Below are 17736 nucleotides of genomic sequence, written 5' to 3' on the forward strand. Positions count from 1 at the left end.
AGAACGCGCAGCACCCGCCGCACGAATGGTATACGCTCGCGAAATCAATGATGTGCGCAATTGGTGGGCGGTGCGTGCGTGTGAAGTCAGATGTGTTCATAGCTTCGCGCTTGTGTCGTCGTGCCTGCCCTGTGCTTGGATCACCAGCTCCAAAGCCGTTGCCGCAGCAACCACTTCCACGACCCCTGCTGCCTTAACGACTTCGCATAGCGCCGAGATGTTCGCCACTCTGGATGTCCAGAACATGTTAACATAATCGAGACCATGAGAGCTCGTGCGCGCTCGCTGATATCCTGCCATCGACATGATCCGCACGCATAGGCCTCGCGGATATCAGTGGACGACGGCCAGCGAGTTTCAGCAAACAGAGCTCTTCCGGAATATACGCTATGAAGATGCAGAATGCGTCGACGACGAGGTGCTGCGCTCGGACTCGGATGATGAGTTTCCACTATCAGACCGCATCTTGAAGCGTCAGCGGGTGGAGAAGTTGGCCGATGGACTTCTCAATGGCGAAGAACTCCATATCCATTCTGCGCGAATCGACGCACAACACGTGCTTCAAAGTCTGTCTTGCTGCTTTCATAAGCCGAAGTGCATCGCACAGGCGATCGCTGAGGCCGACTGGGACGAAGGGTCGGACGATGAATGGCATGATGTAGAGGACGACTGGGCATTCTTGGAACGACAATTTCCCAGGCCCAGGAGCGCTGCTGACCTGCCAGGCGAAGATGTTTCTGCATCGAGCGAAGAAGAGGTGTCTATCGAGGTGCAACAGTCCAGCTGCCAACGCCGCAGAAGTCAAAGAATCGCCAAATTAATTGCTATCGCGCCTAGCGAGGATGCATTGCGCAAAGCAGCCACTCTACGGAACAGAAAGTATGATATTGCCGAGCCTGTCGCTGTCGAGGAGTCTATACCTCAGCCGTGTCCAGAATCTGTCATTGCGGACAGCCAATTCGATTGCTCTCCAGACGAGGAATTGGTCTCCGAATGCGGCCCTTCGCCTACACCAGCATGGACGAGCGCGATGTGGCGTTCAAAGGGTGGCTTCAGACCAGCACGAAAGCCTCGTCCCGTTCTCAAACCTGTTGATCAAGATTGCAGTCGAGATGAGCTTGCTCTGTCCTCTTTCGGCGCTCCTTCACAGCCTGTTGGCAATACCAAACCTTCAGATCGGGCTACTGAACACGATGCCGTCGCGCATGACAGTCAGAATAACGCAGTCGTTGCTCTGCTTTCCAGTTCTTCAGGCTCAGACGACCAATACGGCAACGATTCGCGAGCGATCAGAGAGACCAGATCCGCCGGAGGAACACCAGTCATACCCAGCTTACAGCTGCAGCAGGATGTCAACCGACGGCGCTCTGCCCCTTCACAATCTCAGAAGATTGCTCAGATACATGGCGACTCCACGGAAGGGCAACGACAGAAAGTCCGTGGTGGCGCAGCGCAGTATAACGAATCGGTGGGCGTTAGAGGCTGCTCGCCATTCCTGTTTCGCAAACGTGCTTTGCGATCCAACAATGGCTACCAGTCTCCACTCGACGTGAGTGAGCTACGGCAAATGTCTGCACCAGTACCAGCTCCTGCAAAGACGCCTAGCAAGCTGGTTCACTTCGAATCATGCGTTCTGCCTCCATCTCCGCAAGAATCGCAGACCCCCTTGATGGATGAGCATGTCAATCACCGGCTGCCGCAGGAAATCTCCTCTGGTCGACGCTCGGTCTCGCTAAGATCGTCGCTTCGTCAAGAAATGATTGCTTCGGGTGCCGAAATTTCTCGTGTTGAAGCAGATGAGTCCCCGCAGCCTGCCGAGTCAACGAGTCCAGAGAGTAGGCAAGAACATCTGGAGCTCAGTGTAGTGGAGGATTCGTTTGCAGGCCTTGAAGAACCGGGCAATGACAATTCGATGGTGGCGCAATCAGTAGATCAGCAACCCGAACCTCAGCAGCTATGGCCCGGGACTCAAGCTATGCTCGCACAAGCACAGCACGAGCTGTTCACGTCTCCTGAGAAGACCGACTCTGCCATCTATCTAGGCGACGCGACTACTCCTCAGACGCAACCCAATACCGGGGTACGTCGACGCCGTCCACTGGGTGCGCTTTCTCAAGAGCCCATGCCCAGCACTCAGGCCCTTCTGCAAGACTGGCAAGGTTGGTCAAGCATCAAGAAGCCAAGGCAGCCCGGCACGACAGGAGATAATTTTCAGTCGCCGACAGTCCTCAAAAGTACAATGAGCAAGTCTGCAATTAGCCATGTGCGCTCGTTCGAGGACAAAGCAAAACGGCGAAGCAGCCTTCGATTCGCCATGTCACTGTCGCAAGACTCACCCGAAGCTGCTATCACCCCGGCAAAGCCTTCTTCCATGCCCGCCCAGTCCGTCGATATGGTGCCCCGAACTGCAGAACAAGCTGCACCAACGACATGGCCGAGGCCAAGCGGAAAGATTGCCTCTTCAGCTTCATTCAGTGTTGGCGTCTCGTCTCTGGCAGTGGCATCTTTCCGATCGCAGCCAAGCTTGGACACGGATAGAAACGAACACGACCCGTTCAAGGATAGAACAGTCCTCGCTGATTCGACCACAGTCAGCCTGAGCTTCGGCGCCCCTCAAGAATCTTCTGTGCACAGCATACGAATCAAATCGGCCTCGCAGCCAGCACCAGACCTCGAGCCAATTGCCCAGTCACACACAGAAGACAAGCCAGCATGGCGTTCGCCTGAAGCTGTCAAGATGCCGGAGCCTGCGGCGCAGAACGAAGAGACTGTGTTCAGTGAGTTGAGTTTCGGTCCACCCAATGTTCAGCTCGACAGCTTTGGAGAGCCTTTGCCCAGCTACTTGGCAGTGCAACACGCGCAGCAAATGTCAGATTGCGATTCACAGGAGTTGCGATCAACAATGAATAGTATTGTGGAGAATGTGCTTGGCCCTGCTGCGAGTTTTAGTTTCTGAGCAGAGGAGAGATAATTTGGTGATCGCTTGACTTTCTAAGAGCCGTTTCTGGAAATGTTAGCTCGAATGAGACAATCGTGGTTAGGTAATGCATCAGCGTGGAGTTCTATCGTGACTGGGTAGTATTGTAACAAACGAAGCAAGAGTTGCTATGGTTCTTGTGCCACCGCACTTTCTCCTACACTTAGCACCATGCGAGCTTGACTCTAATTTCCCTGAGTGTCCTTTCTCACTTCTCTTGCATGCTCACTCCACGGAACTTCTCCTCGCTGCTCGCAAAGCAGAATCTTCCCAGATCAGAAACACAAACGCCGAAATCTCCCACCCAACTCCTCGCTCAAACTCCATGCAAACCCATATCGATACCATTCACCTTGATCTCACCTCCCCACTCCCATCCCTACACTCCCCGCATCCCCAAAATCTTCATCCTCCGCCGCATCCCGAATCTCCTGCTGCAAAACAATCGAATAAACGCTCGCCTTCAACAACGTAAACACCGTCGTCGTCTTCCTCTCCAACCCTCGCAGAGAATCTAAGATCTCAGCTGAAGGCTTCGCTGCGAGGTCGTTGAGGACATTTGCTAGCTAGATGTACCCAGTCAGTATTTTTGTGCAGTGGATGTAGGCTCGCGAAGGGAGATGTTTCTTCTTGTGTAAGAGATTGAAAGAAGCGAGACCAGGGACGCACATCATCCAAGTTTCCGACGAGTCTTGCATATTCGTCTAGGACTTCTTGCTCGAGTGGGGAGAGGAGTTCTTCGGGATTTTGGTGGGAGGTTGATGAGGAGGGGCGGTAGTCGTCCATTTCTTGTAGCAGCTTGCTTGATTCGGGTACAGAACGACCTTATTTGCGGTATGCGTACTCTCACTGGGGGAGTTTGTGTCTCGGGTTGGATTTTCGGGCGCGTGTTGAGCTTTTGTGTTGATATATTCGTCCGGGAGCCGGCAAGAACGCGTTCGCGAACGCAAAGCTGAAGTCGCGTCTCAGGTCTTGGCATTCTAACTAGCTCGACGTACATTTCAACAGCTCTCACAGATATACGTGATGGGCTCGAAAAGGACTATGTGGTTTGACACAGGGTTACGCTAGACTTGTGAAACAATTCAATACTTCCACTCATATAGGATTTCATCATCAACAGTGCTGGCTCTTGGCGGTCCAGCTCCGATTTCACAACTTTCGCCCGCTGCCGTGCCTGACCTGACCTTTGAACTCCTGATTTTGTCACACAAATTCACCTCGCCCCTGGTCCAGTCCCACACGTTCCCTCATAAAAACGCCTGTACCTGTGCAAAGAATATTTACAATGATGAGCGGACCTCATTCTGAGGCTCCTCTAGCGCCGATGGTCCGAGACGGTCTGCTTTTGGGGCTGTTCGGAAATGCAATGAGCGGGAATATTATCATCTTTCTTTTCCCGCCGTGACGCTCTCTGCTCTGTAGTTCGTCCAGCGAGTGTCGTCAGCTGCGAGCGCCAACGCTATCGATGGCCGTTTGTTTCTTCAAGATGAGGCCCCTGGTCATCTCCATCATGATGTAATGTAACACTGTTGAACTCTTCGAACGGGTCCGCAATCTCGCCACCTGGTGTCTCCAAGCCTGAGTCGAGAGGCACGCCCTTCATCTTGCTCGCACTCACGCCAAAGCCCTTATTGGTACCGCCGCCACCGCCCAGGTCAATGCTCTGAGATTCTTTGACGTTCCTGAAATTGACAGTATCAATGCCGCGGCCCTGATTCGGAATGATCGGTGGTTTCGAATGTCGGAGCAGTGCCCACGAGGTAGTGCGGAAGAATGGGTGGGCCTTGACATCGGATGCACCGGCGCGAGAACCAAGTCGTCGAAGTTCGTCCTTGATGAGGAGTTTGCGAATCAATGATTTGCAGAGGCTGAAGCTCGGTGTTAGCAGAGGTATAGAGGTGCAGGGCTTCCGCAAAGACTCACTTTGAAATGTTCTGCGCTCCGTTGCCCTCGGGAAACGGAACTTCATCGCGAAGAATATTCGCGAATGTGGCATTCCTGTTCTTGCCCTTGAACGGCGTTGTGCCAAACAACATTTCGTATATCAGGATTCCCAGCGTCCACCAGTCCACTGCACTCGTGTGTCCGCAACCCTTAATTACTTCTGGTGCAATGTACTCTTCAGTACCGACGAACGAGTTGGTTCGGAAGTTGGCGATACAACTTTTCGTGTCGATCGTAGGCATGTTGCTGGGATTTGGATTGCTCGAAATGCCGCCACTCGCGCCACGGCCACCAGCCATGATCATGACTGGGCCACCACCTGGGTCGGACTGTTTGGAAAGATCGAAGTCGCTCAGCATTATATGTCCGGACTGATGCAGGAGGATATCTGTCAAATGTTAGCGTTTTCACTTGAAGCCGACGCTTCTTACGCTTACTCTCAGGCTTCAAGTCTCGGTAAATGAAACCCATAAGGTGCAAGTACTCCAGCGCAGCCGTGACTTCAGCGGCGTAAAATCGTGCCGCATCTTCGTCCACACATTTGTTCGGACGAGTTTGCAAAGCTCTGAAGAACTCGCCTCCGCTACAGTACTCCATACAGAGATACAAGTGGTCCTCTGACTGGAATGAGTGGTACAAGGTGACGATGAATGGGTGATTGCTCGTCGCCAGGATTTCCTGTTCGGCCAGTGCGCGCTTAATCTTGTTGCGCTTGATCATCTCCTTCTTCGAGAGCACTGTGAAATATTAGCAGCTGTCCAATGCATTCGCAACTCACTCCTACTAACCCTTCATGGCGTATAACCTCGAGCTCTTCTTCTCTCTCACCAGGTACACTTTGCCGACATCTCCCTTTCCAATCAATTTAATCTTGTCGAAACTGCTGGGCCCGACCTCCACATTCCGGACCTTAATACTGTTACTACTGTAAGTCCTTCTGAAGGCGATACTGTTCCGGAGCTTGCCAGGGGTGATGGCACCATCGATGCCAGGCACGGGAAGGAGATCGCCATTGGCCGGCATCGTTTCAACCATACTCAGCGTACTGGCATTGGCGTGCGACCCCATACCATTGATTTTGGGCATAGGCATTTCCGCAGTGTCTGCTGTAGGCGGTCTGTCCCCGTTCGCATCCTTGCCTTTATTGAACAGGCCTTGTGCATTTGGTGCACTCGCCACTCTGCGCAGTTTCCTCGCTAGCTCTTCCTTTCCGCTGGTTCCATTGGCGTCTTTACCGGCGTTCTCGGGGGAAATCTTTCTCGACATGGTGGGCGTATCGGGAGGAGAAGGCGGGATGCTACTGTCGTCATGGTGGCGGAGAGCGGGAGGACCTTGGTGTTGAAAGTATGGGTTGGCATGAGCAGTCGGACTCATGGCATCGTCGAGTGGATTGCCCTCGCTGGCGACAGTCGTGCTCCTACTCCGACCGATGTGAGGCAGGAAGCGGCTGTTCCGGAGACTGCTTTTGTTGTTCGTGGACTGCGGCGTTCTCGCCCCATCTTGCTGCCCTTCGGCTAGGGAGCCCTTCTCCGAGTCGATGCCATTGTTGGCATGAGACTTGCTGGGCAGGCGGAAGAAGTTCTTGATCTTCTGGCCAGTGCTGTGTGTCCCGTTCGCCGAATTCTTGCTGGTGCTGCTGAAGACCCGCTTCCCGCTGCCCGGCTCTGATGTGGCGGACGGCATGCTGGCAGAGGTGTGTCGCTGGGCCGTCACAGCCGACATGCCATTGCTGTCGTGAGGATGCACTCGGGTGCGGCTCGGAAAGAGCGAGGAGTGCGGAGGGCGGCGATTTGGGGGGACGGGTGTGGTGATATGTAAGCGAGCTCGTGAACCTAAGGGTGGGGATGCAGCTCGTGCTGCAGCGGCCGATGCGAGAGGATGGATGATAAGGGGTGGCAGCTCACGAGCAGGTTCACTGCCAAACAGCGGAGCAGTGAAGGAGGATGATGCAGATGGTCTGCTAGTCTGCCGGACACAAAGTGGTCGGCGGATATCCGCTCCCTGGTGGTCGAGTCGTGGGTGACAGGGCCCGTCTCAACTGTGGGAAATGTGGAGCTGCTTCTGCTTGCTTGCTTGCTCTCGACTCTCTGGCCAGCGGAAAGGTTGCCGTCAACGCTGCCGATCACCGCCGCGCGATCCAGGCCAACGTCTGCTCGCTGCGCTTGCGAGGTTGTATTTATTTACATGGACACGCGTGGCACACTCGCCGCTGTCATTGCCGTCCGCCTGCTGATATAAGCGTTGCACCGGTGACGTCTCACTCTCAGATGCTGCGCCTCAGGTTTGTCGCTAAAACACACCGCAGCCAAGAAACACTTCATCCGCACCTCCCACGTCGGCGAGCGGAGAGCGGGGAGATGCACGACGCTGCGGCAAGGATCACACTGCTGCAGCACACAAAAAACACAAATCCCAACGCGGCCGACCTGCCAGCTCGAGGGATGCGAAACACATGCTTTACTGCTTTGCCTGCTTCCGCCTCCTGAGTCCCAATACGTATAGCATCATCTGTGCCATGCCTGCCAGCTTCTCCTTGCACAAGTGACGGACAACTCACGATGACGGTGATGATCAGAGCGAGGCATCCGACATGAGGTGTCTACGGTCTGGCCCACGGGCTTTTGGGCGTTGGTGCTGACATCTGTCAGTATCGTGCGCTATTCTTCGCCGCACGTTTCACAGTGCCAGTTCGGCCGGTGGCCACTGTTTACGATCTCCTGCCGAATATGGAGCGCCGCACCTTGTACGAGAAGCCTTGAATGGGGAGGGAACTCTATACAAAAACAGCCGGTCTCGCGCCCTAGAGTCGCCCCATCATCATCGTTGTTTTCGGTGTGCAAATGCCGTTTGCGCAATGCGAACAGTACTTTCGCATTCTTGACGTTGCACTACTCATTACTGATCACATCAGTTAGAGACTGAAGACGGTGCGGCGAATTCATGGCGACCAAGCTGACATGCAGTTTCGACTTCAAGTGGCTTGGCAGCTGCGAATATACCTGAGATCACGGAACGAACCAGGTCCGAGTTTCCATTGCGTCTAGTCTGGCGTGCGAGGTAAAGCAGGGCGGCACAGCTCACCACAAATTCTCAGAGATCAACTGATCTTGCTCAAGATTCTCTGGAAATCCAATGCAACTTTTGTACGGCGCAGAGTCAGGCGAGGCGGCACTGTACGTGGCGTATTTCCAGAGACGAATCGGTCTTGTGCAAGACTCTCTAGGCATCTGGTACATTCTGTGTGTGGTGCAAAGTCAAGCAAGGCGGCACAGAAGAATACAAATCTTCGGAGAGGATCTCGAGTATTTCTCTTGCGTCAAATCATTTCATGTCTAAAGCAGCTTATCTTAATACACAGTCTCGTAGAGCGTTAAAAAAAACCAGAGAAGCGCTTTCCAATCATATCATCGTGATCCTGTGACCTCACGACACCCAAGAAAGAGCAAAACCTTCTCACTTGGACACAGGAGTGTCGCCCATCAACACCCACAGACCCCAAGCAATCAACATCAGGAGCGAAATGGTAAATATAGCCCACTGCCACCAAGAGCCAAATCCTTTCCACGGCCCCTCTTCCTCCACGAACTCCTCTTCGTCGGGATCTCTGGCTGTGACGCTCCAGTCTTCCCTCGCCATAGGGGCAGTGGCGACCATCGTTCCATATCCCTTTGTTGGAGCGATGACGGCAGCCTCCTCCTCCGGGACCTTTGATGAAGTCTCGCCTGAGGGCCGTGTGGCTTTCCAGAAGAAGTTTCCTCTCCAACCTCTACCACCCAACCTCGTTTGCTGAGCTTCCACATCAAGCATCCACGCCGAAACCCGACATTCCACTCCCTGTGGCCGCAGGTTTGCCACTGCGCACGGAAGCACTGGTCGTGGGTTTTCACGCAGTTTGCCCACTTCTTCCTCGATGAACTTGAAGCGGCTGGAGAGTGGGGTGCTGGGTGTTCCTCCAGAAGAGCTTGACGAGGAATCTGATGCCGAGGAAGCGGTGGACGGACTTGCTGCGCGCTCAGGAGGTGAGATAGTGGCGCTATCGGGAAGGACCCAGGAGTGGAAGACCCCGATATGCTCTCGATTAGTGCCTCCTTCAGTTCGTGGGGCGACTGCGCGGCCCCGTTGTTCTTCTTGATCAGGAGACATGTTGAATGTAGCTGATTGGTGAATGTGGTCGATGTGGTGTCTCGAATTTGCTTCTGCTTTGATCCCGAAAATGTTCGAATATGTCGGCTGACTGGATGGGCACTTCTCGCAGAGGCGCGAGTAATACATATAGTCTGCGTTGGCCATTTTTGAGGACGTCCCCAAACAAGTCCTTAGAGTTGAAATTTTATGTTCATCCAGCGGTACGGTGAGGCCACTCCATGTCTATTTTCATGTCCTTAAAGTCTATCAGAGCCCTAGATTTTGCCTTTGGTTGGAGGCTGCGTGTGCTGTGCTAGTGAACACGACAGGAACATGATTAGCGAGCTTGTCAGTCGTTATTGGGAATTCAAGAAGCCATCGTGCGGTGAACGCTGGGACAAAATGGAAAATCTTCTTGGGCACATAAGGTGCATGCAGGTGAGACAAGTCCGCGCCTTGCATTCGTGAGGAAGTACCTTTTTTGATGCTGTCACATCGTGCCACCACAGATATGATCTCCAAATCTGTCAACTGTAAGCGATCGAGAAATATGAGCCACGTTGCGTTTGGCGGCGTTGGTGGAGGATTTCTTTTGCGGCTGTCTATCAGGCGGTGCTCTGTAGTCTCTGATGGCCTTCACTTTGCTCGTGCTTCGACCACTCTTCATCAGTGTCCCTGCTGGCTCACACGTGTCACGCTACGAAGGTTGTTCCGGCACGTGAAGTGGATCAGGTCAGGCAATGTCGCCATACGCCGCATCTTCGGCATCGCGTACTGTCGCATCAAATGGCGGTACGTCTGACCCCAGAACGTCTTGTTGTGCGTGCTGGATTTTGTGCGTCACCGGTGCCGAAGAGGTGCCTACGCTGCTGCCGATGAAGGACTGTGAGAAGCTTCTCATGCGGATAATGGTAACAATACTGTTGTGGATGTGCATTGGAAGTGAAGAGAGATTGATCAGTTGTGATCTCCAAAGCCAGCCAAGAGCGGGGTTCGGAGTTGGACTTCCACCTCGTCGCCGACGACCCTCTTCACATTTGATTCACACTGACATATCGAGATGGCGTTCAGGAAGCGCAACGTAGCCGTCGGTCGGCAGCCTACAGCTGGTACAGGTGATGCTGCTCCAGCCAGCATTCCAGGCGTCCGGCCGTCGCCTGTATCATCGTACACTGTCACATCCACCGGCACACCTTCGCTCGACGGTCTGCTCGGCGGACATGCGGGACTCGCGCTCGGCTCGAACCTTCTGATTGAAGAGAGTGGAACGACAGACTTCGCGGGCGCCTTGTTGAAGTACTACGCTGCAGAAGGCATTTGTCAAGGTCATGTTCTGCACGTGGTGGGCATGGGCGAAGGATGGGTCAGAGAATTGCCCGGAATAGCGGAGGAGAAGAATAGTAGGAGCTCTGCCTCGAAGTCTGCCGCAGACGAAGAGAAGATGAAAATTGCATGGAGATATGAGCGGCTTGGGCAAGCGGGAGAAAGAGGTGCGTGGGATGCGCCTGTGCACCGGTTCTGATTTTCAGATGCATGGCGTTCATGGAATGTAAGTACTTGTCAAACTGACGGTAAGTACAGCTCTTCCTGATCGAACGGCCGTTGTCTCTTCCAACAACCCGTTGCAACCAAGTACACCCTTTTGTCATACGTTTGACCTTACCAAGCGCATCACCATTCCCCCGGATGCAAAAGTCAATCACATCCCAGTGTTGCCATCATCGAGCCTTGACTCAATCGTACAGAACCTATCACGGAATCTTGCTGCATCTGCTCCAAACAGCAGTCACAGGCTCGTGGTGCCGTCACTGCTCAGCCCAGCACTTTATCCACCACTGGCAGGACGTCCAGACAGCTTTATAGGCTTCTTCAAAGCACTCCGGACGCTTCTACGACAGTACAACAACAAGCTCACAGCTATGATTACCTTGCCACTGGAGCTGTACCCACGATCGTCAGGCTTAGTACGCTGGGCCGAGATCCTCAGCGATGGCGTCCTCGAATTGACGCCCTTTCCACATCTGATGGATGCCTCGAACAGCCTGGCTGAAAGTGGAGGCGCTCGAGACAAGGACGAGCAGCCCCAGGGCCTTGTTCGATTTCACAAATTGCCCATCAACACCGAACGTGGCGAAGGTGGCGCAGGGGCCGGAAACAGCTTAGGTGAAGATCTGGCTTTCACTGTTAGCAGAAGAAAATTTGTGATCAAGCCATTTTCCTTGCCACCCCTGGAGGGCGATCAGGAAGCCCAGCAGGAGGCGGGCAAGGTCACTGCGAAGGATATCCAATTCTGATCAAGAACGTGTTCGAACGATCTGCTCACTTGCCCGAACGCAGAGCAAGATTTGCGATAGAGGTCAAAACTGGATGGATGGGCCAGGAAGATACCTCGAGCGACTATACGGCGCTGGCGGATGCATCAAGACGACTCGATACAGCCTCTTGCAATTGTGCTGCTATTCCGGAACCGCTGGACACTGGCCTGGCATCTTCGTGCGAAAGTCTCTGCAATGTGCACCATTCTCTGCGAGCAAGGATTATCTGATGTGACTGGCTACAGTGTTTAGATACCTCGGCTACTCTCGACAAGGTTCCTTAATTCGTTGCCATAATGCAAAAGATGAAGGCATTGCTGGCTACTCGAAGATAGTTTGGAGAACAGGGACAGAGCAACTGCTTGGGCTCTGACATCTCCAAGGTCACAGATCGTTCAGGGAATCATAGCTTGGAGGCCGCAGGCCGTCCTTACCCAGTTGCTGATGATAGAGGATTCGGGGAAGGAAACTAAATACGGCGCCAGAAAGATGTTGGCTTGGACAATTGTTGACGACAACGGGCTCATCGCTGTGCTGCAAAATACTTCTACTTGCAGGCCCGCTACGAAGTGGTTGATAGACAGACAAATACAAATATGTTTCCCACCTTCAAAGCACTATCCCCCAGGGAGAAGTCGAGCAGCGCTCTGCAGGCAGGCTTACCATCAAAATGGTTCACTCTTCGCTATGCGTATAACTCCTTTCTGCCAGTGATGAGGGCGGTGAAGTAGATATCATAGCGGTAAGAAAGTGGAAGGTGAGACAAGAGTATAAAAACCAGCACACCGTTCTGGGCACGGCGCGTGGTGATCGAAAGAAGTATTTCGATGGGTATGAAGCGTTTTCGATTGTGTCGGCATCCGACTTCCTTTGCATGCGCAATTCCGCCATGCCTCTGACCAGATTGCCCAAGCCAAGCCTGTATGACACATGCCGTCGCATTTATGGTATCGTGGAATTCGTGAGCTTTCCCATCCATGCGCCTCTGTTCTTCCCTTCAGTCCAACATGCCTTCATGATGGATGATCTAAGCCTTGCGCTTCTTCTCGTTGGCGACACGGCCAGCGGCGATGCGCTCAATGATCTTTTCCCGGTCCTTGTCGAGCTTGAGCTTGGTGATCTCGACCTTGCTAGGAGCGATACCAAGAGGCACAGACTGGCCGTTGGACTTCTCACGCTGCACACGCTCGATGTGGATCACATACTTGAGACGGTAGACAGACGTGACCTTGCCCTCGCGACCCTTGTTGGAGCCACGCTTGATGACGACCTCGTCACCCTTGGTGATTGGGATGGCGCGCACGTTGTGCTTCTCGCGCAGTTCTACAATTCAGAAGAAAGACCTGTCAGCAATGCTCCTGAACCGGAGATATGCTTTGATTGACAGGTATAGAAATACCTTTGCTCAGAGGCGCGGACATGATGACCCGGCGCACACTGGAGGGAGCCTGGAAGTGAGCCTTGCGGCTCTTGCTCCGGCTGGAGTGCAAGTTGCTGTTGATCTTGGTCATTTTGGCGGTGGGCGGAGATGTGTCGATGGGTGACTTGACGGTTGGCGAGAAAGTCCAATCTCTGCTGAGAAGGAGAAAACAGCTGCGCGTGCGGCTCGGTTTTGCAAATTCGACGGGCAGGTGTGGAGGACTCTTGGCATGCGCGGTTCGGCTCATGCCGAGACCCAGCCGCTTGTTTCCCCGAGGGCTTCGATGCGACGCGATGTGATTGTGATGATTGAGCAGGCGTTGCGCGTGTTGTATTGAAGAGACGGGACACAGTGAGGAATACACGGGGAGATTGGGCATACTGAGGCGACAACGCAATACCGGAGGCGAAGTGAGGAGAAGCACGCGACCGCGACAACACGCCTCCCAACCCAACGCCGACACACCTCCACCATGCGCATGCACGCGGCGGTCTTTGACCACATACGATAGCCAGGCGCGATCGCGATGGCGCCCTATCCGCACAACAACTTCTACGATCCGGTGGGGAGTCAGTCTCATCAGCCCTCAGGCTACACATACGCAAACACCAACTCGCAATACCCCAGCCAGAATACGGCGTACCAGAGCAGCGCTTACTCCCAAAATTACGGCACGAGCTATGATAATCAGTATGCGGGTGCAGCTCAACAGCAGCAGCAGCAGCAGCAACCGTCTGCGAGCAGTTCAAATGTGGCAGCCACGGGACTGAGCTCATTAGGCAACCAAGGCTACTCGCAGCCTGTGTCAAGCGCCACTTCTCGCAGCAATGTGGCATACGACACTTCCAATTCAACGTGGGCACAAAACTACGCGTCCAATGCATATCAATCGACGAATCGATCGCAGGCCAATCAGTCGCCGATCTATGCCACTCAGTCCACGGGCAGCACATTTGGTCGATTGAGCTTGCCAGACCAGACTCAGACCAACACATATGGTGCATCTCAGAATTATCAGACCACTTCCTCAACGCCTACTGCGCAAAGCAGCAGCGCTAGCCGTTCCTATCGTAATGCGCCTAACAGCGCGGGCTACAAGAACAGCTACCAGCCACAGCAAGACCAGCAGGCGCAGCAGCCTCCACCCCGTTATGCGAGTCCTCTTCATGCGATGCAGGCCCAGCAACACCAGCAGCAGCAACAGCCAAGCCACAACAAGCAGCCATCACGAACTTCCAACCACGCGCACCCGTCGCCACGAGTAGCAGCACAAAATCTGCAACAGCAGCGTCAGAGTACTTCAGTCGAGCCGATGCCTACCACAGTCGATCCCTCACAGGTCTATGATATCCGCGCGGAGCGAGAGAAAGCAGCTCGGATCGAGGCCGAGAAGCGCCGGAAGTACGAAGCCGAGCAGGCAGCTAAAAAGGCCGAAGAAGATGCGAGACAAGCCGAAGAGGATGCGCGGAAAGCGGAAGAAGAGAGAATTGCAGCCGAGGCGCGTAAGGCAGAAGAAGACGCGAGAAAGGCAAGTGAAGCGGAAGCCAAGAAGAAAGCTACAGCAGAACGAAAGAAGGAAGCCAGAAGAAAAGCGAAGGAGGAAAAGCAGAGTAAGACCGCTGCTACTGCTTTGCAGCAGATGGCCTCAGGTAGTGGTGGCGGTAGCATGATGGATATGATGGGCAATATGATGGGCAACATGTCTGGCCCGCCAGCCAATGACGAGGAGGCAGAGATGCGCGCCATGTTCAAGAAGATGCGCGAATTCAATCAAAAGAATCCTGCCATGCTTGCAAAACTATGGGAGGAAGAGCGCAAACAGCATGCTGCACAAGCGTCGCCTGGACCATCTCAGCCTACACAGCCAGCACCAACTGTGACACCACAACCGGCTGCTCAAAAGTTGACCAAAACGCAGCAGAAAGCGCTAATCTCTGTCGCTGCTCCGCCTGTGCAGCCATCAGTCAAAACCGCCAATCGACCCGCGCAACCTTCGCCTACGACCCCCGGTACCGCAGGCACATCACTTTGGCCTCCGCAGAAGAAAGGCACCCTTGCTGAAGCTGCCGCCAAATGGTTATCTGAGCTACCAGCCAACCAAAGCAACGGGAGAGTGGTGAGTCGCGAGCAAATCTTGAAAATCCTCGACGCGAATCCATCATATGTGCAGCTGTGTGAGGCCATCGAGCGGACTGGCATTTACTTCGAACGATCAGCACTGGCCAAAGAGCTTCTCAAAGCTGTACCTGACGGATTGAGAGGTGGTCAAAACAGTGTTAAGGCAGGCGCGAATGCAGCCCCTTCGGTGGCAGCAGGCAGTAACGGAGCCAATGCTAATGGCACGCCTGCAACTGCGCCGTCGAAAAGGAAAGGCAGGCCGAAGAAGGACGAGCCTGGGCGTTATTCACTGCCTGGAGGGAGAGGCTCCACAAGTGGTGGCACCGTTTCCTATTCGGCGCCCACCTTCACATCGCTCACGGACGCAGCGAGAGCAGTGAACGCTATGAACACGTCGGGTGGCATGTTTCCGGGCACCGTGTCCGACTCTCTAACCAATGCATATATTCCGGCTACTCAAGATCCGACATTTTACGACTTCACGCCAATGATGATTGATGATGATCCGCAGCCATCTATGTCACAGCCACCTGAGATCAAGCCAGAAGAAAAGCCAAAAGAGCCGCCGCCTCCTCCCAAGGACAAGGAAGAAGCCGCACGGAAGCGTGGGTTCGGCGATCTTGTTGATTTGACAGCTGGCGATTCTGATGATGAAGAGCCTCCTCGCAAGATTGTCGTTCCCTTCAGCGGACCTGGCAACGGAGTCAAAACAGTACCGTCGAATGATGGGCTTAGGCAGCCTGTATCGTATCAACAGTTCATACAAAACAAGGCACATCCACCACGGCCGCCGTCCTTTGGACCTGCCTTCGGCTTCGGTCAGCCTGGGTCCAATTTCTCTGCGCCTAATAATCGCAGACCTACGTTCCCTCAGCAAACATGGAATGGTCCAAAAACGCAATCGCCAGCGCCCCCGGCGCCGGGACCACAGCAAGTGCGTTCGAAGGGTCCGTCGGAAGAGTCCAAGCAAGCTGAGAGGATCCGGGGGAGGATGCTTGTTGAGCCTATTATGAGGGATCGCGTGGCTCGCAAGTCCAAATACGATAGTCGGACAATCGCTCGGGACGTACTGCTGGCTACAGGCCGTCATCCAGACATGCGCGCTCTCAATGCACATCTCAATGTCATGCAGAAGTTGCTCGGCGACCATGGAGGCGTAGTTGATGGCGGGGACAGAGGTAACAAGAGTGATCTGTCGACGATCCGCTGGGACCTTATTGACCCAGGCGATCCAACGGAAGAAGCAAAGACCAAGGCAAAGTCAGCTTCCAACCGCGAAGAAGACGTGGAAGATGGAGATGGCGACTCTGCTTCTTCAAAACGAAAGCCTTCGCAAGGGCTCGAGCCTCGGGATCGATTGCCGAACCCTAAGAAGCCTGTCGGTCGGCCACCCAAAAACGCCGACCGCGATCGCGGCTCTGCAGTTCGCGACGCGTCGCCAGTAACCATTTCCGCCAACGAACATTCAGAACTCACATCCGACTTGTCGCCTCGTGTATCACGTGCCACTCCTGTCGCTAGACGCGGCTCTGTCGCGTCCAACTACACACCAAAAACCGGCACCAGCGGTCGCAGAAAGCCATCAGGCATGTCTGTGGCAACTCCTACGCAGCCGACTGGCACACCAGTCGGGTATGCTGCCTTCCGCCAGGTTGATGAGAATGGCAATCCGATCAAAAAGAAAGGACGACCCGTTGGTTGGCGCAAGAACATCCACTCGCGAGAAGCTCAAGGTCTCACGCCAAAGAAAATCGCATCAAGTGAGCCGAAGACTACCTCGAAGCTGAGGCAGTCAACTGGCACCCGAGAGTCTTCTGAGGTCATCGTCGAGCCGCATTATCAAGTCTTCCCGTGCCAATGGAAGAATTGTAATGCAGAGCTCGACAACCTTGAAAAGCTCAAGAAACACACGCTCAAGCTCCACGGCGAGGCCAATGACGAGGGCGACTTCGAGTGTCAGTGGCAGAATTGCGGGAATGGTGTGCATATTGACGCTCACGGCAACGAACGCCCTGGAGATGCTGGTATTTCGAGCTTCGAAACACTGGATCATTGGTTCAAACACATTAACAAGACCCATCTCCATGAGATCGCCTGGAAATTGGGAGACGGGCCCCGAGGGGGCAGCGTTTCAGGTGAGCAAGAACAAGTAGAATAGATTGATTGCGTTGAGCGTTCGTCGCAGTCCTTGTACATTATTGCACATCATGCAACGCGATCTTCGTGACGATCATACACGCTACTGAGAACTGACACTCTTGTGTCATGACAGAAATCCGCAGTGATAGTGCAGCATATTTGAGCGATGCCTCAGGAAGAAGCGTTACGCCTCTGATACTAACACCACAGGAGCTCGCACAGCAGAAGGTGGAAGCGGAAGTTGGAGGTGGGGCCGAGGACGAAGTGATGGAAGATGTGCGAGCAAGCACGTCAATGGCTCCGCCTAAGCTCAAGCGAAAGCCCGGTAGGCCTTCGAAGATTCAAGAAGCTTTTGGCTTGCAGACCATGAGTCTAGACAAAAATGAGCGAGAAGCAGCCACAGAGCTGAAGAAGCTCGAAGATCAGAAGCGGCGCGAGGGAGTGACGATGGGTTTGGAGGGCAGTCGGCTGGTAAATGCCAAACGAAGACGTGGGTTCTTGGACGACGAAGACTTCGAGGATGTGATCGAGGACAGCGAGCCAAGCTTGTGAGCCTGCTACGAAGCCACGACAAAGGAGCAGCTGATGATGCCACGACTGTGGGAGCATGTAGATGAGGCCATGAGATGCAGGTTGTAATACAACAAGATATGATACAAACGACCAGGCCGAGGGTTGACATGGTAGCCGAACAC

General features: G+C 54.0%; 7 protein-coding genes across 7 annotated transcripts; 3 read left to right on the forward strand and 4 right to left on the reverse strand.

Moving 5' to 3' along the window:
• Positions 1-304: 304 nt before the first annotated feature.
• Positions 305-2956, forward strand: RHO25_007848 (uncharacterized protein; the record flags this gene model as incomplete). The annotated part of the gene is made up of 1 exon (XM_023600018.2): positions 305-2956. The coding sequence occupies one exon, from the start codon at positions 305-307 to the stop codon at positions 2954-2956; it is 2652 nt and encodes an 883-aa protein (XP_023448593.1).
• Positions 2957-3336: 380 nt separating this feature from the next.
• Positions 3337-3763, reverse strand: RHO25_007849 (uncharacterized protein; the record flags this gene model as incomplete). Its single annotated transcript, XM_023600019.2, has 2 exons — positions 3337-3543; positions 3647-3763. 2 exons carry the CDS (start codon positions 3761-3763, stop codon positions 3337-3339), a joined length of 324 nt encoding a protein of 107 aa, XP_023448592.1.
• A 676-nt stretch (positions 3764-4439) lies between these two features.
• NRC2 (serine/threonine protein kinase, AGC) lies at positions 4440-6646 on the reverse strand (the record flags this gene model as incomplete). The annotated part of the gene is made up of 4 exons (XM_023600020.2): positions 4440-4848; positions 4904-5312; positions 5362-5661; positions 5713-6646. The coding sequence occupies 4 exons, from the start codon at positions 6644-6646 to the stop codon at positions 4440-4442; spliced, it is 2052 nt and encodes a 683-aa protein (XP_023449471.1).
• Positions 6647-8377: 1731 nt separating this feature from the next.
• On the reverse strand, positions 8378-9067 carry RHO25_007851 (uncharacterized protein; the record flags this gene model as incomplete). Its single annotated transcript, XM_065602990.1, has 1 exon — positions 8378-9067. One exon carries the CDS (start codon positions 9065-9067, stop codon positions 8378-8380), a length of 690 nt encoding a protein of 229 aa, XP_065459062.1.
• A 1042-nt stretch (positions 9068-10109) lies between these two features.
• On the forward strand, positions 10110-11343 carry RHO25_007852 (uncharacterized protein; the record flags this gene model as incomplete). The annotated part of the gene is made up of 2 exons (XM_023600021.2): positions 10110-10539; positions 10631-11343. The coding sequence occupies 2 exons, from the start codon at positions 10110-10112 to the stop codon at positions 11341-11343; spliced, it is 1143 nt and encodes a 380-aa protein (XP_023448702.1).
• Positions 11344-12391: 1048 nt separating this feature from the next.
• Positions 12392-12875, reverse strand: RPL26B (60S ribosomal protein uL24; the record flags this gene model as incomplete). Its single annotated transcript, XM_023600022.2, has 2 exons — positions 12392-12687; positions 12764-12875. 2 exons carry the CDS (start codon positions 12873-12875, stop codon positions 12392-12394), a joined length of 408 nt encoding a protein of 135 aa, XP_023448701.1.
• A 435-nt stretch (positions 12876-13310) lies between these two features.
• On the forward strand, positions 13311-17593 carry RHO25_007854 (uncharacterized protein; the record flags this gene model as incomplete). The annotated part of the gene is made up of 2 exons (XM_023600023.2): positions 13311-17037; positions 17175-17593. 2 exons carry the CDS (start codon positions 13311-13313, stop codon positions 17591-17593), a joined length of 4146 nt encoding a protein of 1381 aa, XP_023449209.1.
• Between the last annotated feature and the right edge of the window lie 143 nt (positions 17594-17736).

The sequence above is a fragment of the Cercospora beticola genome, chromosome 5, assembly GCF_033473495.1.
Source record: "Cercospora beticola chromosome 5, complete sequence".
Classification (NCBI taxonomy): domain Eukaryota; kingdom Fungi; phylum Ascomycota; class Dothideomycetes; order Mycosphaerellales; family Mycosphaerellaceae; genus Cercospora; species Cercospora beticola.